Here is a 16,858-nt window from a genome sequence, read left to right as displayed (position 1 = left end):
TTGGAGTCTGTTGCAGAGGAGATAATGGTGACCCTAGTGGTGACATGGCGGGTACCATCAATGACGATGACATAGCTGCCAACTTGAGCACATTAAGTCTTCTTGGTGCAGCACCAGAGATGGAAAGGGTATCATCACGTACAGGTGTCCCAATGGACTGCGACCATCTTGACTCCCACTTCGGTAAGATACGTGTAGCATTTTCCAAAGCTGGTATGAGGATGAGGACAGCGTTCTTTGCTTGTTTTGCACATTCTGAGTCAATAGGTGTTGGTTTTGCATGCCTTACATAGTTATACGGGTCCATTGCCAAATAGAAACCATTACTTTCTGTGTAAAAAATGCCATTTGGTGTGATTGAGCCAAACTGTTATGTTTAGTTTGAACATGCTTTTTCAAGTCATTTATTCTACCAAAAGTACGCTCTTTTGGTTAGCAGTACATACATATTACAGCAAGATGTTTGTGCTCTGATACGCAATGATTCTTGAGACTCTTTCGTGAGTCGTTATATATGCTAATGTCTGTAATTATAGAAGAACGTTCTTTAACTGTGAAGCTTAAAATTCAACGCAGTTATTTTCAGTGTCCATTGGCTACTTGATGAATAAACTTTGTTTATGTTAAATGCTAAAATCTAGCAAATGCTTTAAATGTAATTGTTTTCAAAGTAAAACCTAGTACTGATAATTACCTTTATGTTTTTAGGCAAAGCTTCACAGAACATCGGAGAAAGATACTGGAACTACACAAAAACTAAATGTCAGCCATTACTGTCAATGGTAATATTTTAATTAAGTTTGTCCGTTAATGCGAGCAATGCATAATTGCTAAAAAGTACGCATGATAAATTTCAAGTACCTTACCTAGCTGTTCTTTTGGGACAATAAGGTGACTAATTTCTGTATCATTTTCGAACCATTTTCTGAAAAGCATACCGTTCCGACACAGTCTATTTCTCATTGACCACAGTTTTTTAGTAATAGATGAATGATCAGACATACCTTTCCACTGTAAGTCATTACCGTCTTCGACAGAAGCTTATATAATATCAATATCATCATCTTGTAATTGCTTCACCCTTATATCCGAAGCTGACCTACCTTCCAACATAAACTGCTGATTTCTGTTGTCATTAATTTTGTTACGTGTGATAGAGCGGATAATGTCAGATTGGAATGAAATGCTTTCTACTTGTTTTTCAGACTCAGCACTTGCATGATCTGAAATGTTTTCGTTATTTTATTATTATTATTATTATTATATCAGATTTATATAGCGCCCTTTTCATGATCAATTTCACGTTCAAAGGCGCTTTACATAGTTCAAATGCAGCCACACAGGGCGCATAATTCAACCTCTACTAGTATAGACACAGAGCGATCTGACCAGAGGGACAGAGTGAGACAAAGCCCCCACGGCAGAGATTAGAAATCACATACAGGCTTGTCCGGCTAACTTAGCCTAGCTCGTTTCGAATAGACAGCCTTGTTCTTTAACGTGCCCAGTGTATAGACTGATACACGCAAGGATTACCTGGGTTCCTGACCAGTACACCTCTAGTTGGGTGGGAAACACTGAAAAGCGTTTCTGAAAATTCTCGAGTAGCTGCCGGGGACCGACCTCAGGATTGGAAGGCCAGTGTGCAAACCACTGAGCTATCCGTCCACCTATTTGACCTGATGTGTGTCTGACTGTAAAGCTTCACAAACAGGTATGGTTTTCTCACTATCAGTTTTTTCCTTTTGATTGGTTTTGTTGCTTTGAGTCATCATCAGGAATGATTCCACTGAGCTCCTGTTGCGATGTTGGGTACCCGGTCAATGTTTTATTGTAATGTCATAAGTTTCAACTGTCTGTAGCCACCTTGCAATCTGACCTGTAGGATTCTTTACTTTCTTTAACCAGCTAACTGCTGAATTGTCAGTTCTAAGTATAACCTTATGACCAAAGAGATACTGATGAAAATGTTTCAATGCTACAACTACAGCAAGAAGTTCTTTCCGCATAGTGCAATAATTCATTTCATGTTTATTCATAGTTTTACTTTAGTATGCAAGTACGCGTTCATTTCCACCCTGAACCTGTGATAATACAGCTCCTGATGCATAATCTGAACTGTTTGTATCAAGAATCATCGTTTCACCTATTTTAGGGTAAGCCAAAACTGGACTGGACACAAGACATGTACTAAGTTTTTAAAAAGCTTGCTCGCATTCTGCTGCCCATTTGAAAGCACAGTACTTGTTTGTTAAAGCATACAGTGGCTTTGCTATTTGCCCATAGTTTTGTAAACCTAGAATGATATGAAGTAAGTCCTAAAAACCTTTTCATATCTTTTTTTTACCATTTGGACGAGGCCAATTTTTAATGACTGATACTTTTTCAGGGTCTGTCTCAACTCCCTTTTCACTTACTACATGCTCCAAGAAACTACATGACTTTTGAAAGAATAGACACTTAGAAGGCTTGAGCTTAAGATTTGCATCAAGTAGGCGTTGAAAGATATGATCTAGCCTAGTAATCTGTTCTTTAAATGTTTTACTTGAACAGATAATGTCATCCATATAAAGACAACATTGCTTGTATTGCATACCATGCAGAACATCTTCAATAAGACGTGTGAAAATTCTGACGGAGCAGTTGCTAGTCCCATAGGTAGTCCTGTGTATTGAATGTATTGAAATAATCCTAGTAGAAAATGCTGTTTTTCTCTGCTCACCTGGTGGAATCCCATGTTAAGGTGGAAACCCATGAATTGTTAACCAAACCATCACGACACTGCCTAATGTCCGGAAAGGGATATGCATCACGTTTACAGAGGGTGTTGACTGCGCAAAAGTCTACACAGTCTCCAGTCACCTGACTTCTTGCGAAAAAGAACTGTATTACTACTCCAGGGTGATATAGAGGGCTCAGTGATGTTGTGATCTAAGAGTTTTTGGATCTCTGCACTCTCAGCGTCCTGTTGTGACAGAGGAACGTTCCTCATTGGCTGTTTTTCTGGTTTTGCAACTTGAGTGTCTATATGATGTTGAACACGATCAGTATAACCAAGATCGTTAGAGGTTTTCGCAGAGACGGACTGATACCTAATGAGCAATTTCTTAAAAGGACTTATTTTGCTCATCATTGAGATTAACTGAACTTCTATTAAAACAGTCATGCAGATAGATGTTCTGGGAGATCATCATTGACCATCAAAGACGTATGTCTGCATATATGTGAACTTAGTTTTCTTAGTATCATTAGCAGATGAACAGTAGCCTTCAGCTGTATTTGTTTTCAAAACAAAAGGAGTGTTACAAAAGTTTATAACATTGCATCAGAATTGTTTTTACTGAAAACTCCTTAGACAACAGTGAAATTCTTATTATATGTTTCTGCTACATTTGCGATGAACAGATTTTCTGAAAAGTTCTCTTTTATAGGAATTTTAACGTCTACCCAAGAACTAGTATTAGCCGTTGAAAGTAATTGCTTCTATAACCAGGATTCTACAGTTACGGTTTGGTCCCTTTCCATGGTGTAACATGATAGAACAACTTCTCAGAAGTAATTGCTGGATTTCATAATCAATAGACTTGGCATTACTACATAAAATGTCTTGACTAAGAATACAATCAGTGTCAATGTCACAAACCAACATAGATATATTGTGCTTTGGATCATTGTCAAAATGTATTAGAAACTTAGCTTTACCATGGGTATTCAGTTGTCTACCATTCATATCTGTTACTGTATGGTTCATTTGACTAAGAATTTTACTATTTTCTAGAATTTCGAATGTTTTTAATGACAGTATAGAAGATGTAGAACCATTGTCAATAAGGGGCACAATTTGTGAATTCTTAACAGTTAAATATGCATAAAAATCATTGTCAAAACAGTCATGTTTTATTTATTCATTGTTGTCCAAGCAGTGGGCCTGTTGATCTTGCTCAGGCCTGTCAGTGTCCATCTACCCCTGGCCTACTGAGTTGATGGTCTTGAGTTTTCCGAGTTCCTATCAGCTGATGCAGGGTTGTTTAAACTAGGACAAGTTTTCCTAAAGTGGCTAGGAGAGTTACAAATATAGCATCTCCTGTCCTTACCTTGTTGAGCTTTTTATCTAGCATCCAGTCGGATCCGCCATGGCTGCGTCTGTTTTCCACGTTCAAGTTGGTCAATGCGATCCAGTATTTGCTTTAATGTCATTCTGACATACTGATCAACCGTATTATTACTGCCTTGCCCTTGTGTCATTTGGACCCTTTTCCTGTCTGGGCCAGTCCCAAAGATACCTTCGTATGTTTCAATTATTTCAACTGGATGTAAAACGGTCTTGCAGTTTCCACAATGCATTTGTATTTCAGATCTTGGCTCAAACCTCGATAAATTGTATGGAGTGTCATAAGTTCTTTTGCAGTAGGATCCAGATGAGGGTAAGCCTTCCTAATCATCTGCTGGACATTATCTACAATCTCGGATTCACTTTCACCTGGGTGTCTGGAACGATCCTCTAAAAGGGACGACCATTTGGACTTTTGATTTCCACCACCGAACCTCTGTTCAAGTCTGGTTACAAGCAGATCATAGCACTCCCTTATCTCAGTAGCTAGATATGTGTAATACTCCAGTGCCTTCCCTCTCAGTGATCCAGCCAAGAAAAGTGCCTTGGTGCGATGATTCCAATTTCCTCAAACTGGGTTTCAAACACTTCCCAGTCTCCTTCACCAGTACAAATATCAGGTTTCAAACCGATTGTATTTGACTCTAGAACCTGTCTTTGATGCACAAGGGAGTTTACATAACTGTTATTGTTCATCGGAATTCCAAGGAAATTTAGCCTTTGCCTAGGTGCTGGACTACGACTTTATTTTCCCTATCACCACCTCCTTCAGAGTCACTATTGTCAATTTGATCAATAACCCTAACATGCCTAATGTCATATCCTTTGGAGTACTATTTGTGTTAGTCATATTTGTCTTACTGTGTGAGAAAATACAACTTGACTATCTGAGTCTGACATACTTTTTGAAATTGTGGAGATTGACAAAAATTTATGTATTTCAAAGTCCTTTTTGATAATTTTTATTTTATGTCATAAAGTTCAAAGTCAGTTCCAGGCATATAAAAACATTGCTGTAAGTTCTTTTATTCCACTGTTCCTGACACCACTTGTAAACATAGCAGGTTTAAAATAGGCTAAGAAATCCAACAGTTTTGGTTGTTTATTTCAGCAGAGCACCAGTGAAAATGATAAAAGTCAATATAGTCTAAAATCATTTACCAGAGATTTGTCACACGTTTTTACGACCTTGTTGTTTGTCAACCAAGTTGAAAAAGTGTTCCAAATGATCAGCTTAGCCACATATATAAACTCTGAAAGTGCCAGGACTGTCAGAATTGACCGATGATATGGTTCCATTTGTCCTGTAAGTTTGACAGGATGAAATGATTTTTATTTGAATGGGGCCGTCCAACTGATCTAAACACGATTAGTAACATTAGACTTGTACATGTATAATTTTGATCGCTTAGAACCAGAAGTTACATCAACGATTTCGACGCACGTATATTATGTCAGACCTAAAACACGGTATTAATCGAAAGCCCTACCTGTTCTTGATCAATCTATATCGGTGATCCGCTTGGAATACTGTTATTTAGAAAGATATGCGAGAAATACTTCGCTTATATCGGTCTTTCGCTCCGCGACATTTGTTTACTTCCGGTTGCTCAGGTGTCTCCGTACGTTTTATGTAACGTTGTTTTCGATTGGATAGTAGCTATCTCCACGTACGTCACGTACCGTTGTCGTATGCGGAGCTGTGCTAAAACTATAAAAGGCCTGTTTTTCGGCTCCTCATTTGTCAGTCTTTCCTCCACCCTGAAGACAGTAACCCCTATGTTAAATGCATAAAAATCGGCTCCACAAATATCAATTTATCCTGACATAAGCATACTGTATAAGAGTCATAGAACAGTAACTTCTGGAGATATGTGGAATTTATGAATACTTTGTAAACTACTGAATATTTTATACTTGGAACTGCTAGAACTTTATATCTGAATAAAAGATGTGTGACTGAACACTGATTTTGCCCTTTGCTAGAGATATAGGTACAATGTCATCACTCTTTGTCCGAACCCAACTCAACAACTGTTCCCGGTCCTAGGCAGGAGTGCCGGAGGAACAACTGGTGTCAGAAGTGCAGGATATTTATTTCAAGACTGACTGCAGAGAATCAACACAACAAACAAAGCGACCAGTATGTACCAACATTTAGTTCAAGCGACCTGACCAACTAAGCTCCGTAATATTGCTCCATGAAACAAATTGCTCCATAGAATTGCTCCACAGAAATCATAGCTCCATAAAACTGCTCCGGAACCCTGAAGTAGCTCCATAAAAAATAGCTCCGTAACAATATTGCTGCATAGTCATAAAGTAGCTCCACACAAAGAAATAGCTCCACAGCATTTGTATTTTGGCTCCACAAGGAATGAAGCTCCACAATCAACTCCGATGAAGACATTAGCTCCGCAGAAATCATAAGCAACCATCTATCTCAAGTATAATAAAGTAAATTAAAGGAACGATTGACCATTCTATCACCCTATTACTAGTTTTAAGTCGACACTACTGGGTGAATGAATTTAGCTCCACGGATTCTATCGGCTGGTTCCATTAGATCCAAGGACCATTAGTTAGGGGGACTGCTGTTACCAAATATAAGATAATCTCTACATCACAATACCTGCCAATTACCTTGAAATAGACAAAAGTGATGGCTTGTTCCAATACATTGAAATGTAACACAACTGAAATGGAGACTGGAAACACAGCCATTCATGATCTTCAGCTTGAATATGAAAATACAGACCTGAATCATGAAAAAGATATTGAATCATGTGAAAGCGAAAGAGGAATGCACCTTGGTGGAAACCTGAAATTTTCTGTAATGATTAAAGTGGAAAAGAGACTTGATAATTTGGTAGAAGATTTTTCCAGTAGTATTGAAGCCCATAGAAAATACCATTATGAAATCCATGAACAATTAAGAGTTCTAGAACATGACCTTCAGAGTATTAAAGAATTACAACAGAACAGTGTGAGGAAATATCCTAGTGAGAATGCTATACCAGAAGCAAATCTAAATTCACTTCATCATATGCACTATATAGATAACACGATGTCTGAGACAGAAAATGACTACCAATCAGTAAACCAAGAAGAAGAAAGCAGTAAAAATTCAAACTGTTATGTAGTTCTTAAAGCACCTACTTATGATGGAAAAGAAGATTTACAAGAATTCCTTGAATCGTTTAACATAATCTGCCATATAAACAGCTGGGATCAAAAGACAAAGGGACTTTATTTAGCAAGTCGTCTTACCAAAAGTGCTAGATCAGTTCTTCTAGAACTACACCAGAATGAGAAATGGGACAATAACACCTTAGTAAAGAAACTGAATGAACACTATGGAACTTTAAACCAGACAGAGATATTTAAAGTCAAACTGAGAAACAGAAGACAATTTCCAGGAGAGTCTATCTCAGACTTAGCTCAAACTGGTACATCCTAATTTTTCCATGGGATTGACTGAAACTTTTGCAATAGACAAATTCATTGAAGCTCTCAGTGATTCCGACATTCGATTACGTTTATTGGAGAGGCTACCTAAAACTTTAAAGGAAGCTGAGATAACCGCAACCAGGTTTGAATCTTTACGCATAGCTGAAACCCTTCGACAACAGATGATACCCATAACTGCCACAAATACGTATGATGGATGTGAAAATGACAGTTCCTGGAATTAACTCCCAGACCCTTTATTGAAGGGCAATGATCACGGAAATTACAGTGCCCTTACTGGATGCGATGAACAGCTACAGAGACAACTCCCAATTTCCATGTGAATACTCATATATAGCCCAATATCCAGAGGCTAACATAGACGAGGATTTATTTGTTGACTAGTGCATTGTCGAGACTGACGACCACACACAAAACACACCACGGAGGACGTACTACGACTACGAAACAGAAGAAGAGAATTGTCTGATGAACTGTTATGTAATAGAATTACGTAGTGTAATCAATTTTTGGTATTACTACTAGTGTTATACTGTTCTTAAAATTTGTGAAAATAGAAGTTTAATTATAATTAATGTTTTATGCTAAAATAGTGTTACCAGTATACAGTCTAGTTTATACATAAATGGCTATTTAAACTAAACGAACAGTATATAACTTTTCCTATTAATTAAATGCTATTTCTTTATCACTAATTGATTTTTAATTTTAGCCATTAGTCTGTATTGTTTTATTTTGACACTGTACCCTAAATACCATCTGAAATGTTCATACTCTGTTAATAGTGCACTATTACTTTAAAATCATATTGCTATAGCTATATTAGAAATGTATAATGAGATTTTGCAGTATACAAGTATATAGAAGTTGAATATTATTAAAGGTATCCATGAGTCATCTTTATATGAAATGTGTAAAGGTTCCGTACGGTCAGTTGTTTATTGCACATTTTTATATGTATATAAATCATTGTCAGCACATGCGTTATTTTTGCTATTACTAATAGAATACTTGAATATTACGGGAGACTTGTTTATGGTAACCAGAAGATGTTACTACTTTTAGGCCTACACCTATTGCTGACTTAAATCCTGTCCTATTGTTATTTGCTCATGAGCCTTAGCAGGGTTCTCGGTATGTAAGTTGATTAAGAATGTTCGTTTGGAGGCCCTGCGGGTACACCTTTTACATGTACCTTGCACACCTTTACATGTGCCATTTCACACACCTTTACATGTGTTGTTTGACATACGCCGGTGGGCCGGGGGTTAAAACTCCGTTTCCTCCTTTAATAGGCAGTCACTTTTTGGGATCACGACAGGTATTATTATTGTATTATTATATTGGCGCCCAGGGTCGTGCAAGCCCTTTTGTCTCCCCACTCTTTTTGCACTTTTAATGTGCCACTGTGATTGAGATTTTTATTTTGGGATGTTTATATTCCTATTTTAGTTTACGGTTCATTTTATAGTAGGCCTGGCACTTAGAATAAGGATACCGTGTTTAGAGTTTAGTATGAATATAAATGAGAATACCAAGTAATAATATTGTGAGGAATTTAAGAGTAAATTTTATATTGGGTACAGTGTAATTTTGTTATACAGTGTAATTTTGTTATACGGTGTAATTTTGTTAATCTGTTTATGTGATTATTTTAAAGCAGAATACCTTTAGTGCGATAGTTTTAGTGAGCAAGACATATTTAAGTCGTAAAAGTATCACGTCAAATTGTAACCATACATTTAAATATTAACCTTATGCCTTGTTTTAAAGTAAGCTATTCTTTCGGCCGAGGATAGGATACTTATTTATTGTTAAGTTATTACTTTTGATAAACCTAGTTATAAGAATAGTAAGAAATTACAGACTTATATGTTGCTGAATTTGCTAGTTGTATTATTGTTTGTTGTCATAGTTGGGCAAGATTAGGTAGTTCAGTAAAATGTTTAGCCGCGCGGATTTTGTATAAAATATTTGAAAAACAGTCGCTATCTTTAACCATAATTATGCTGTTGTATATTTGTGTGATATAACATGCATGTAATTCTTATGTTTATGATTACATGAATGTTTTAGTCAATCTAGTTTTGATCAGTTTGACTCCTCACCGGCTTTCATTTACTAAAGTTCCTTACTGAGTACTATCCTTTTCATTCCAATTCAGGGACTTAATTCCTTTTAGGGGAGGGTGCAATGTTAGGCCGTCCAACTGATCTAAACACGATTAGTAACATTAGACTTGTACATGTATATTTTTGATCGCATAGAACCAGAAGTTACATGAACGATTTCGACGCACGTATATTATGTCAGACCTAAAACACGGTATTAATCGATAGCCCTACCTGTTCTTGATCAATCTATATCGGTGATCCGCTTGGAATACTGTTATTTAGAAAGATATGCGAGAAATACTTCGCTTATATCGGTCTTTCGCTCCGCGACATTTGTTTACTTCCGGTTGCTCAGGTGTCTCCGTACGTTTTATGTAACGTTGTTTTCGATTGGATAGTAGCTATCTCCACGTACGTCACGTACCGTTGTCGTTACGGAGCTGTGCTAAAACTATAAAAGGCCTGTTTTTCGGCTCCTCATTTGTCAATCTTTCCTCCACCCTGAAGACAGTAACCCCTATGTTAAATGCATAAAAATATCCACAAATATCAATTTATCCTGACATAAGCATACTGTATAAGAGTCATAGAACAGTAACTTCTGGAGATATGTGGAATTTATGAATACTTTGTAAACTACTGAATATTTTATACTTGGAACTGCTAGAACTTTATATCTGAATAAAAGATGTGTGACTGAACACTGATTTTGCCCTTTGCTAGAGATATAGGTACAATGTCATCACTCTTTGTCCGAACCCAACTCAACAACTGTTCCCGGTCCTAGGCAGGAGTGCCGGCGGAACAATATTGCCAGGAATATTTTAGAAAAAGTGAAATTCCATTACTGCTCATGAACAGACTCAATCAAACCGAGTCTACAATATTCACTGTTGTGTTGTTCTAGGTGCAACCGAGGGATCTACTTTCAAGATTATATTTACATAAATAGTATGAATGATAATGTATTAAAAACACTTAAAATACAAGCCTTACTAGTCATTCTAAATGTATAACTAAAAGCTTTAATAAAAACTTACAAGGAAAAAGAAAGAATTATTAAGGAATAGAAATTCCTAGCTGCTAGGATTTTGAATATTCCCGCCTGCAAAAGAGAGGTCATTGCTGGACAAATTATTATTACGAAATACTGCAAGAATAGCTGAAAAATAGAAAAGTTACATACTTTCTAGATGAGAAGACATTAAAAGGTTTCTTGTGACACATAATATATGAAGAATTAGCAACTAATTATTTATAAAGAGGCCCTGGAAGTTTGACCCAAGGTAGACAACTCTTGTCGGCCACTTTGAAACCAGTTGACAACAAGGTAAGAAAATCAATAGTTTCTTCAAATACAACCCCTTAATAAGTGTCCTATAAAGTCCTATATGTTCATAATGTCCTATAACATTACATTAATATCTTAATTTGTGAGATATTCTTTTAGAATACATAAAATAGTCGAAAAATGCCACCGTCTCGATAAGTTCAGAAATCCTGGCAGGTAAGTGTCTTAAATATTTCCATATCTGCTTCATTTTCAATATATTCTGTCAGTAAATGATCCTGCATAGTCATCCAAAGTTTATGTATTATACTTCATTTAAGATACACTGTCTAGATTGTTTATTTATAATAAAAATAGCCATATAGGCTTGAGGCTAAATTTGGTTATGAAATTCTGTGTCTGTTACAGTACTAAACTGAAAGCACCCACATCGCGAACATATAACATTCGATATCATATTGCAAAATCCACAGCCGCACGGGAGATTTTAACATCGGTGTATGGATCAGCCGTGTCAGAATAGAACATCTTAGAAAAATTATTTAAACAATAAAGTAAAGCATGAAGTGCATCGTAAACAACTTTTGCCTTTACAATTTAATTCATGCGGATTTAAACTACTTACTACACACTTACTAAATTTCCTTAGCTATCTACTTAGTAAAAAAAGTGCATACTTCGGTGGCACAGAGGTGACATGCACTACTCTTTTTTTTTCAGTTGCACTTCCCTTTTTTATGTCGTTCCCTAGAGATACTAACTCGAGGGAACGACTTAGTATGTCGTGGTAACGAGTTACTAAGTCGTGGGAAAGACATAAAGAAAGAGAAGTGCAATTTAAAAAAAATGTACTGCATTTAAAAAAAGGAGTAGCGCAATAAAAAAAAGTAGTGTAATTAAAAAAAAAAGAATAGTGCAATAAAAAAAAGAGTAGTGCATGCTAGCTATGACGACGGAACGACTTACTATTTCGTGGGAACGAGTTAGCTATGTCGTGGGAACGACTTACTATCTCGTTCCCACGACATAGTAAATCGTTCTCACGACATATCTAACTCGTTACCACGACATAGCTCTCTCGTTCCCACGAGTTAGTCAGCCAATCAATTTTTTTGTTTTATTTATTATACCTGTGATCATTATGGACGACCGAGGAACAAACTTGGACTCTGTCTGTGGTCCCAGATATGGCTGCTAACTTTCGCTTTCTGAGTCAATCTGCATTAACTCTAGTATGCTGGACTCCCTATTGAGTGGTAGAAGGCCTTTTGGTATGCCAGTGACATTGTATGTCGGCCAATATCCGGCTGGTTTTTAACGGCTTCAGATTCAGTTTGCCTGAACTTGACCTGATGGGGGGTTGGACCCCAAGTCGTTTGGTATGAGCAGTTCCGTAAGGGCTTGCTTTGGTATGCCGACGGTAGAGGCCCCATATACCCTCTGACACTGCATGTAGGCCAATCTCCGACTGGTTTGTGTCGCCTTTGGTGTTAATCCACCCGTACTAGACCTAATGTGTGTTGGAGTGGGTTGAGCCCCCAGTCAGTTGGTATGAGTCGTTCCGTCACGAATACTCTGGTATGGCAACGGAAGAGGCCTGAAATGTCACCTATACGTACGCCCATCTCCGGCTGATTGTTGTCATCTTATATTATATTGTCCAGGTCCATTTTCGGACATCTGCCGTCACTATACCGGAGTATCCCCGAGGGAACGACCCAATACGACGAGGGATCCGACATTCTCCAACGCTCACCAGGTCGAGTCCGGAGGGATTGACTTGGCAAAACGCAGCCCGTAATTGACCCACAGACAGACAGTGTCTGGGTCACGTTCTGTCCTTCGCCGTCGGCAATCACGAGTACTTCCGATGGAATGACTAACACCAGCCGATGTGTGGTCAGACCCTCTCCAACCACAGACTGACTGAAGGTGACAAAAACAGCCGGACACGAGTCCACATATATTGTCAGGGGCCTTTCGGACCACTGCTGTCGGTATGCCAGAGCATTCCCGACGGAACAGTTCATACCACCCGACTGGGGTTTGACCCACTCCAACCCCTACTAGGTCGATTTCAGGTTGACTGACTCTAAAGGTGACATATCTGGAACCACAGGTATAATAAATATAACAAACAATTTGATTGGCTGACTAACTCGTGGGAACAAGATAGCTATGTTGTGGTAACGAGTTAGCTACATTTTTTATTGCGCTACTCCTTTTTTTTCAATGCAATACTTTTTTTTAAAATTGCACTTCTCTTTTTATGTCGTTCCCACGACTTAGTAACTCGTTACCACGACATACTAAGTCGTTCCCTCGAGTTAGGATCTCGTGGGAACGACATAAAAAGAGAAGTGCAATTAAAAAAAAAAGAGTAGTGCATGTCACCTCTGTGCCACCGTAGCATACAGTAATAAATGGATGAAAATATTTTAAAACACATAAATTATTCTTTCAATATTATTTTGTCAACATATATTGTCAATGCTCTAAAACACGGTTTGTACTTAAAACGTGGTCCCATCCGTCTATGTGTGGTTCGGTTCTGGCCCGCAGGTATTCATCTTTCAACAGTATATAAATATCTTTTGGACATATATCCTCGAGTCCTTTGTTATAATTTTATTTTCATCACCAGATATATTTTGTTGCAATAGATGCACAAATCCCTATAGTTTTCCCAGTACACCTGTTTATTATGCATATTATTGCCATACATTTTTCCTGGATCCGCCTATAGAGTACGAGGGAGAAAAACGTGGTCAAACAACGCTTCACTCTGTAGTCCGAGGGATTATTGAAAGCGTATGCCCAGAGAAACATGTATGTCATTCTGTTACGCACCATGATACTTTGGCATACTGCCGTGTGTTCTCTTCCAACAACTATCTGACATGAATAAAAAACATGTACATCCCATATATTTAGCCTTGATCTGTGTCGTATCCAAACGACTCCCCAAAAATGTACCCCTGACTTTTAGAATTCAACCCCTACAAGGTCGTTTCAGGTTATTTGTTAAATAACTTTGGAATATAATAAATATCGCTAACTTGATGCTATTGCTACTTTAGGTAATAATATATATTTTGTAAGTAATCATCGTAATTTTTTATTGCTAACTTTTCTCAAGAATTTTTTTGAAACTTGACACTTACTCTCTTTATCCGTCTTCCACGCGTTAGTACTCTATACACGAATGCAAGCGTTTCCTTCTTGGAATTCGTGGACGAGTCACCAAAAAGTAATGAATTGAAACAAGAGTATGCGTAATTTTTGTGTGTAATTACAGTAATAAATGCTGAAAATATTTTGAAACACTTTAAATTTGCCTGATCATATTTATTTAAAATATATTTAATGCTTTCAAAACAACGGTGTACAATAAAAAATGTACCCAATCCGTCTAGTTCGTTCGATTCTGCGCCGCGGAAATATCATCTTTAAATCAAGAATATACAATAACTTTTTGATTATAATCTCGAGTCCCTTGGTATAATTTTTTTGACACCATATTTTGGATAGATGCACAAACAACCGTGGTTTCTCAGCTTACACAAACGTTATTAATAGCAATACTTATACATGTCCTTTTACAGCTATATTAGAAAATCAGATATCTTAATTACTCCAAAACGGTTAAAATTCCAACATTTTAAATGATGTGTCTCTGTGAATTTCAGTTATATCCTGCGAACATGAATTAAAGATGGCTTTCCGTCCTGAAATTTACAGCTGTTATTTTGAGACATTACTCTTTACAGCTGTAACTCTTTATATATTTATACGTATTGTTCGTATTTTGTGGATGCATTTTTGAGACCTTCATGTTTTAAACATTTCAACATTATGCTTTAGCAAAAAAAAACAACAAAAAAAAAAACATATAAGTTTTGATGTCTGGCAAAATATATTTAATTGTATGACATACTTCAACACTGATATTGATAAATGTAATAACTAGCTGCCTTGAGAAAATGATGTTAATATCAAAACTCAAAATATTACAAAAGCTTTCGCTTCTGATATTTTCTCTTATCATTTTCAGATGACGACGATGACCTTGAAATATCAATTTCAGATGACGACGATGACCTTGAAAAAGCGCGATCGGGTTGGTATTTTTGTTTTACGTTTCTACAAAATGTTGTCGTTGATGACAATGTTTTTCGAGTTAGTTTGATAAGCAAATATTTAAAAGAAACATTTCTAGCCTAAAATGAGATGTTAAACACAGAAAGTGTTCCTATTAGCTTAAATTGTCGATTCAGGATGATTGTGAAAACCACTTGTATCATTGCGAAATTACACTAAAAAAGCAGTTTTGTCACTTAGACTGTTATTCCGCTGAACCGAATTATACGTACAAGGTTTTATATTAATTGTTTTTGATAGGTTAATATCTCTACGGAACCAAAGATCTGTATTTAAATTACACGAATTAAATGATGGTGTTAAATGAGACATGCTTTGTATCACGGTTCTGGAAAGGTCAAGGTTGCATGCTTTTTGATTTGGAAATAAATGAAAAGTCAGACTGAAGTTGTGTGCATCTTAAGACGTTATTGGTTCCCCTTGAAGACATATTGAACATTCATCACAAAAGATTTATCATTTACATTTTTACTGCAGATACAAAACGTAAAATTACGTACAACAACCCCTCATATTTTGTAAAAAGATAAGACAATAAACCAAAAAACCTCTACATAAAATTAACTAGGAGTTGTGCTTTTATTTAGTGCAAGGTTTTGTCATATTTGATTTTTGAAGTATTTGTTTAATATGTTTTGTATATTTCAGACACAAGGGAAACCACAGAATGTGTCTACAAAACCATATTTATAATTGTTAGTGCTATTTTAGGAGTGACAATAGTATATGCAGGTTATATGACAGTGGTGATGAGAAAAGCGAAAGCAGGAGGATCTGATGGTAAAGAACTGTTATATATTTTTTACTTTCATATGAGTAAGCAGTATAGATGACGTAGAGAAGGTCAACAGATTTACATGAACCGTGCCAGATATACTATATGACGTCCCATGCGGGGCATCTGTTGTGTTCTGCCATAATTAAAGCTGGACCATTGCTAAATTTGACCTGACCAGGTTCAGTGACATTTAAAACTCAGTGCAAAACAATTACAATTTTAAACTGTTTCCGCATATTTCTGCAATAAATAGAGTATTTTTGGATTACTCAGCTACCTAACAAATATTCTAACACAACCATATTTGTTTTCCTATTAAACAAAGAAGGCTAAAACGGTATGTTAGTGAAAAAATAATGTATCCCAAATAATGATTTGTCGTTGAATAAAATCATTGTTTGTAGTTTAGATGCGAAAGAATTATATCACGAGGGCACAGCCCGAGTGATATAATAATACAAAATCTAAATGACAAACAATGATTTTATTCACGCACAAATCACTGTATGATATATATTATTGCGGTTCTAACACGTTATTAAGGCTTATTTATGTACGACCTTGCCGGTATCAATCAAATGTTTGTCTGATTTCTGTGGATTTCTTTTCCAGCGCGCCGCTATGCCGTCTAACGCAATGACGTAATAATTGTGACGCTAGAAAAATTAAGTAGAATAATAACACAAAGTTTTATGCCTTCTTTGTTTAGTAGGAAAACAAAACGGGTCGCGTTAGAATATTCAACAATTCATTTTTTCTAACGTCACAATTATTACGTCTTAGCGATAGACAGCATAGCTGCACAAACAGTGATTTCCTCATGAATAAAACCATTGTCGTTTAGATCCGTATATTTATTATTAGATCTATATCAATCGGGCTACGACCTCGTGATATAATTCTTTCGCATCTAAACTCCAAATAATGATTCT

At 36.7% G+C, this 16,858-nt stretch overlaps 2 protein-coding genes across 5 annotated transcripts in view; both read left to right on the top strand.

Annotated features, from left to right (window-relative positions):
* Positions 1-16,858, top strand: part of LOC123561737 (uncharacterized) — a 348,910-nt gene that overhangs the window by 56,669 nt on the left and 275,383 nt on the right. The window lies entirely within an intron of this gene.
* Positions 1-16,858, top strand: part of LOC123560758 (uncharacterized) — a 73,726-nt gene that overhangs the window by 46,667 nt on the left and 10,201 nt on the right. Inside the window, exons 4-5 of the mRNA XM_053552952.1 lie at positions 15,042-15,107; positions 15,797-15,928. Of these exons, the coding sequence (XP_053408927.1) occupies positions 15,042-15,107; positions 15,797-15,928 (198 nt within the window). The remainder of the gene's footprint in view (positions 1-15,041; positions 15,108-15,796; positions 15,929-16,858) is intronic.

This window comes from Mercenaria mercenaria, chromosome 10, assembly GCF_021730395.1.
Source record: "Mercenaria mercenaria strain notata chromosome 10, MADL_Memer_1, whole genome shotgun sequence".
Lineage (NCBI taxonomy): Eukaryota > Metazoa > Mollusca > Bivalvia > Venerida > Veneridae > Mercenaria > Mercenaria mercenaria.
Note: the sequence above shows the minus strand (reverse complement) of the source record. Positions and strands in the feature narration are given on the sequence as shown.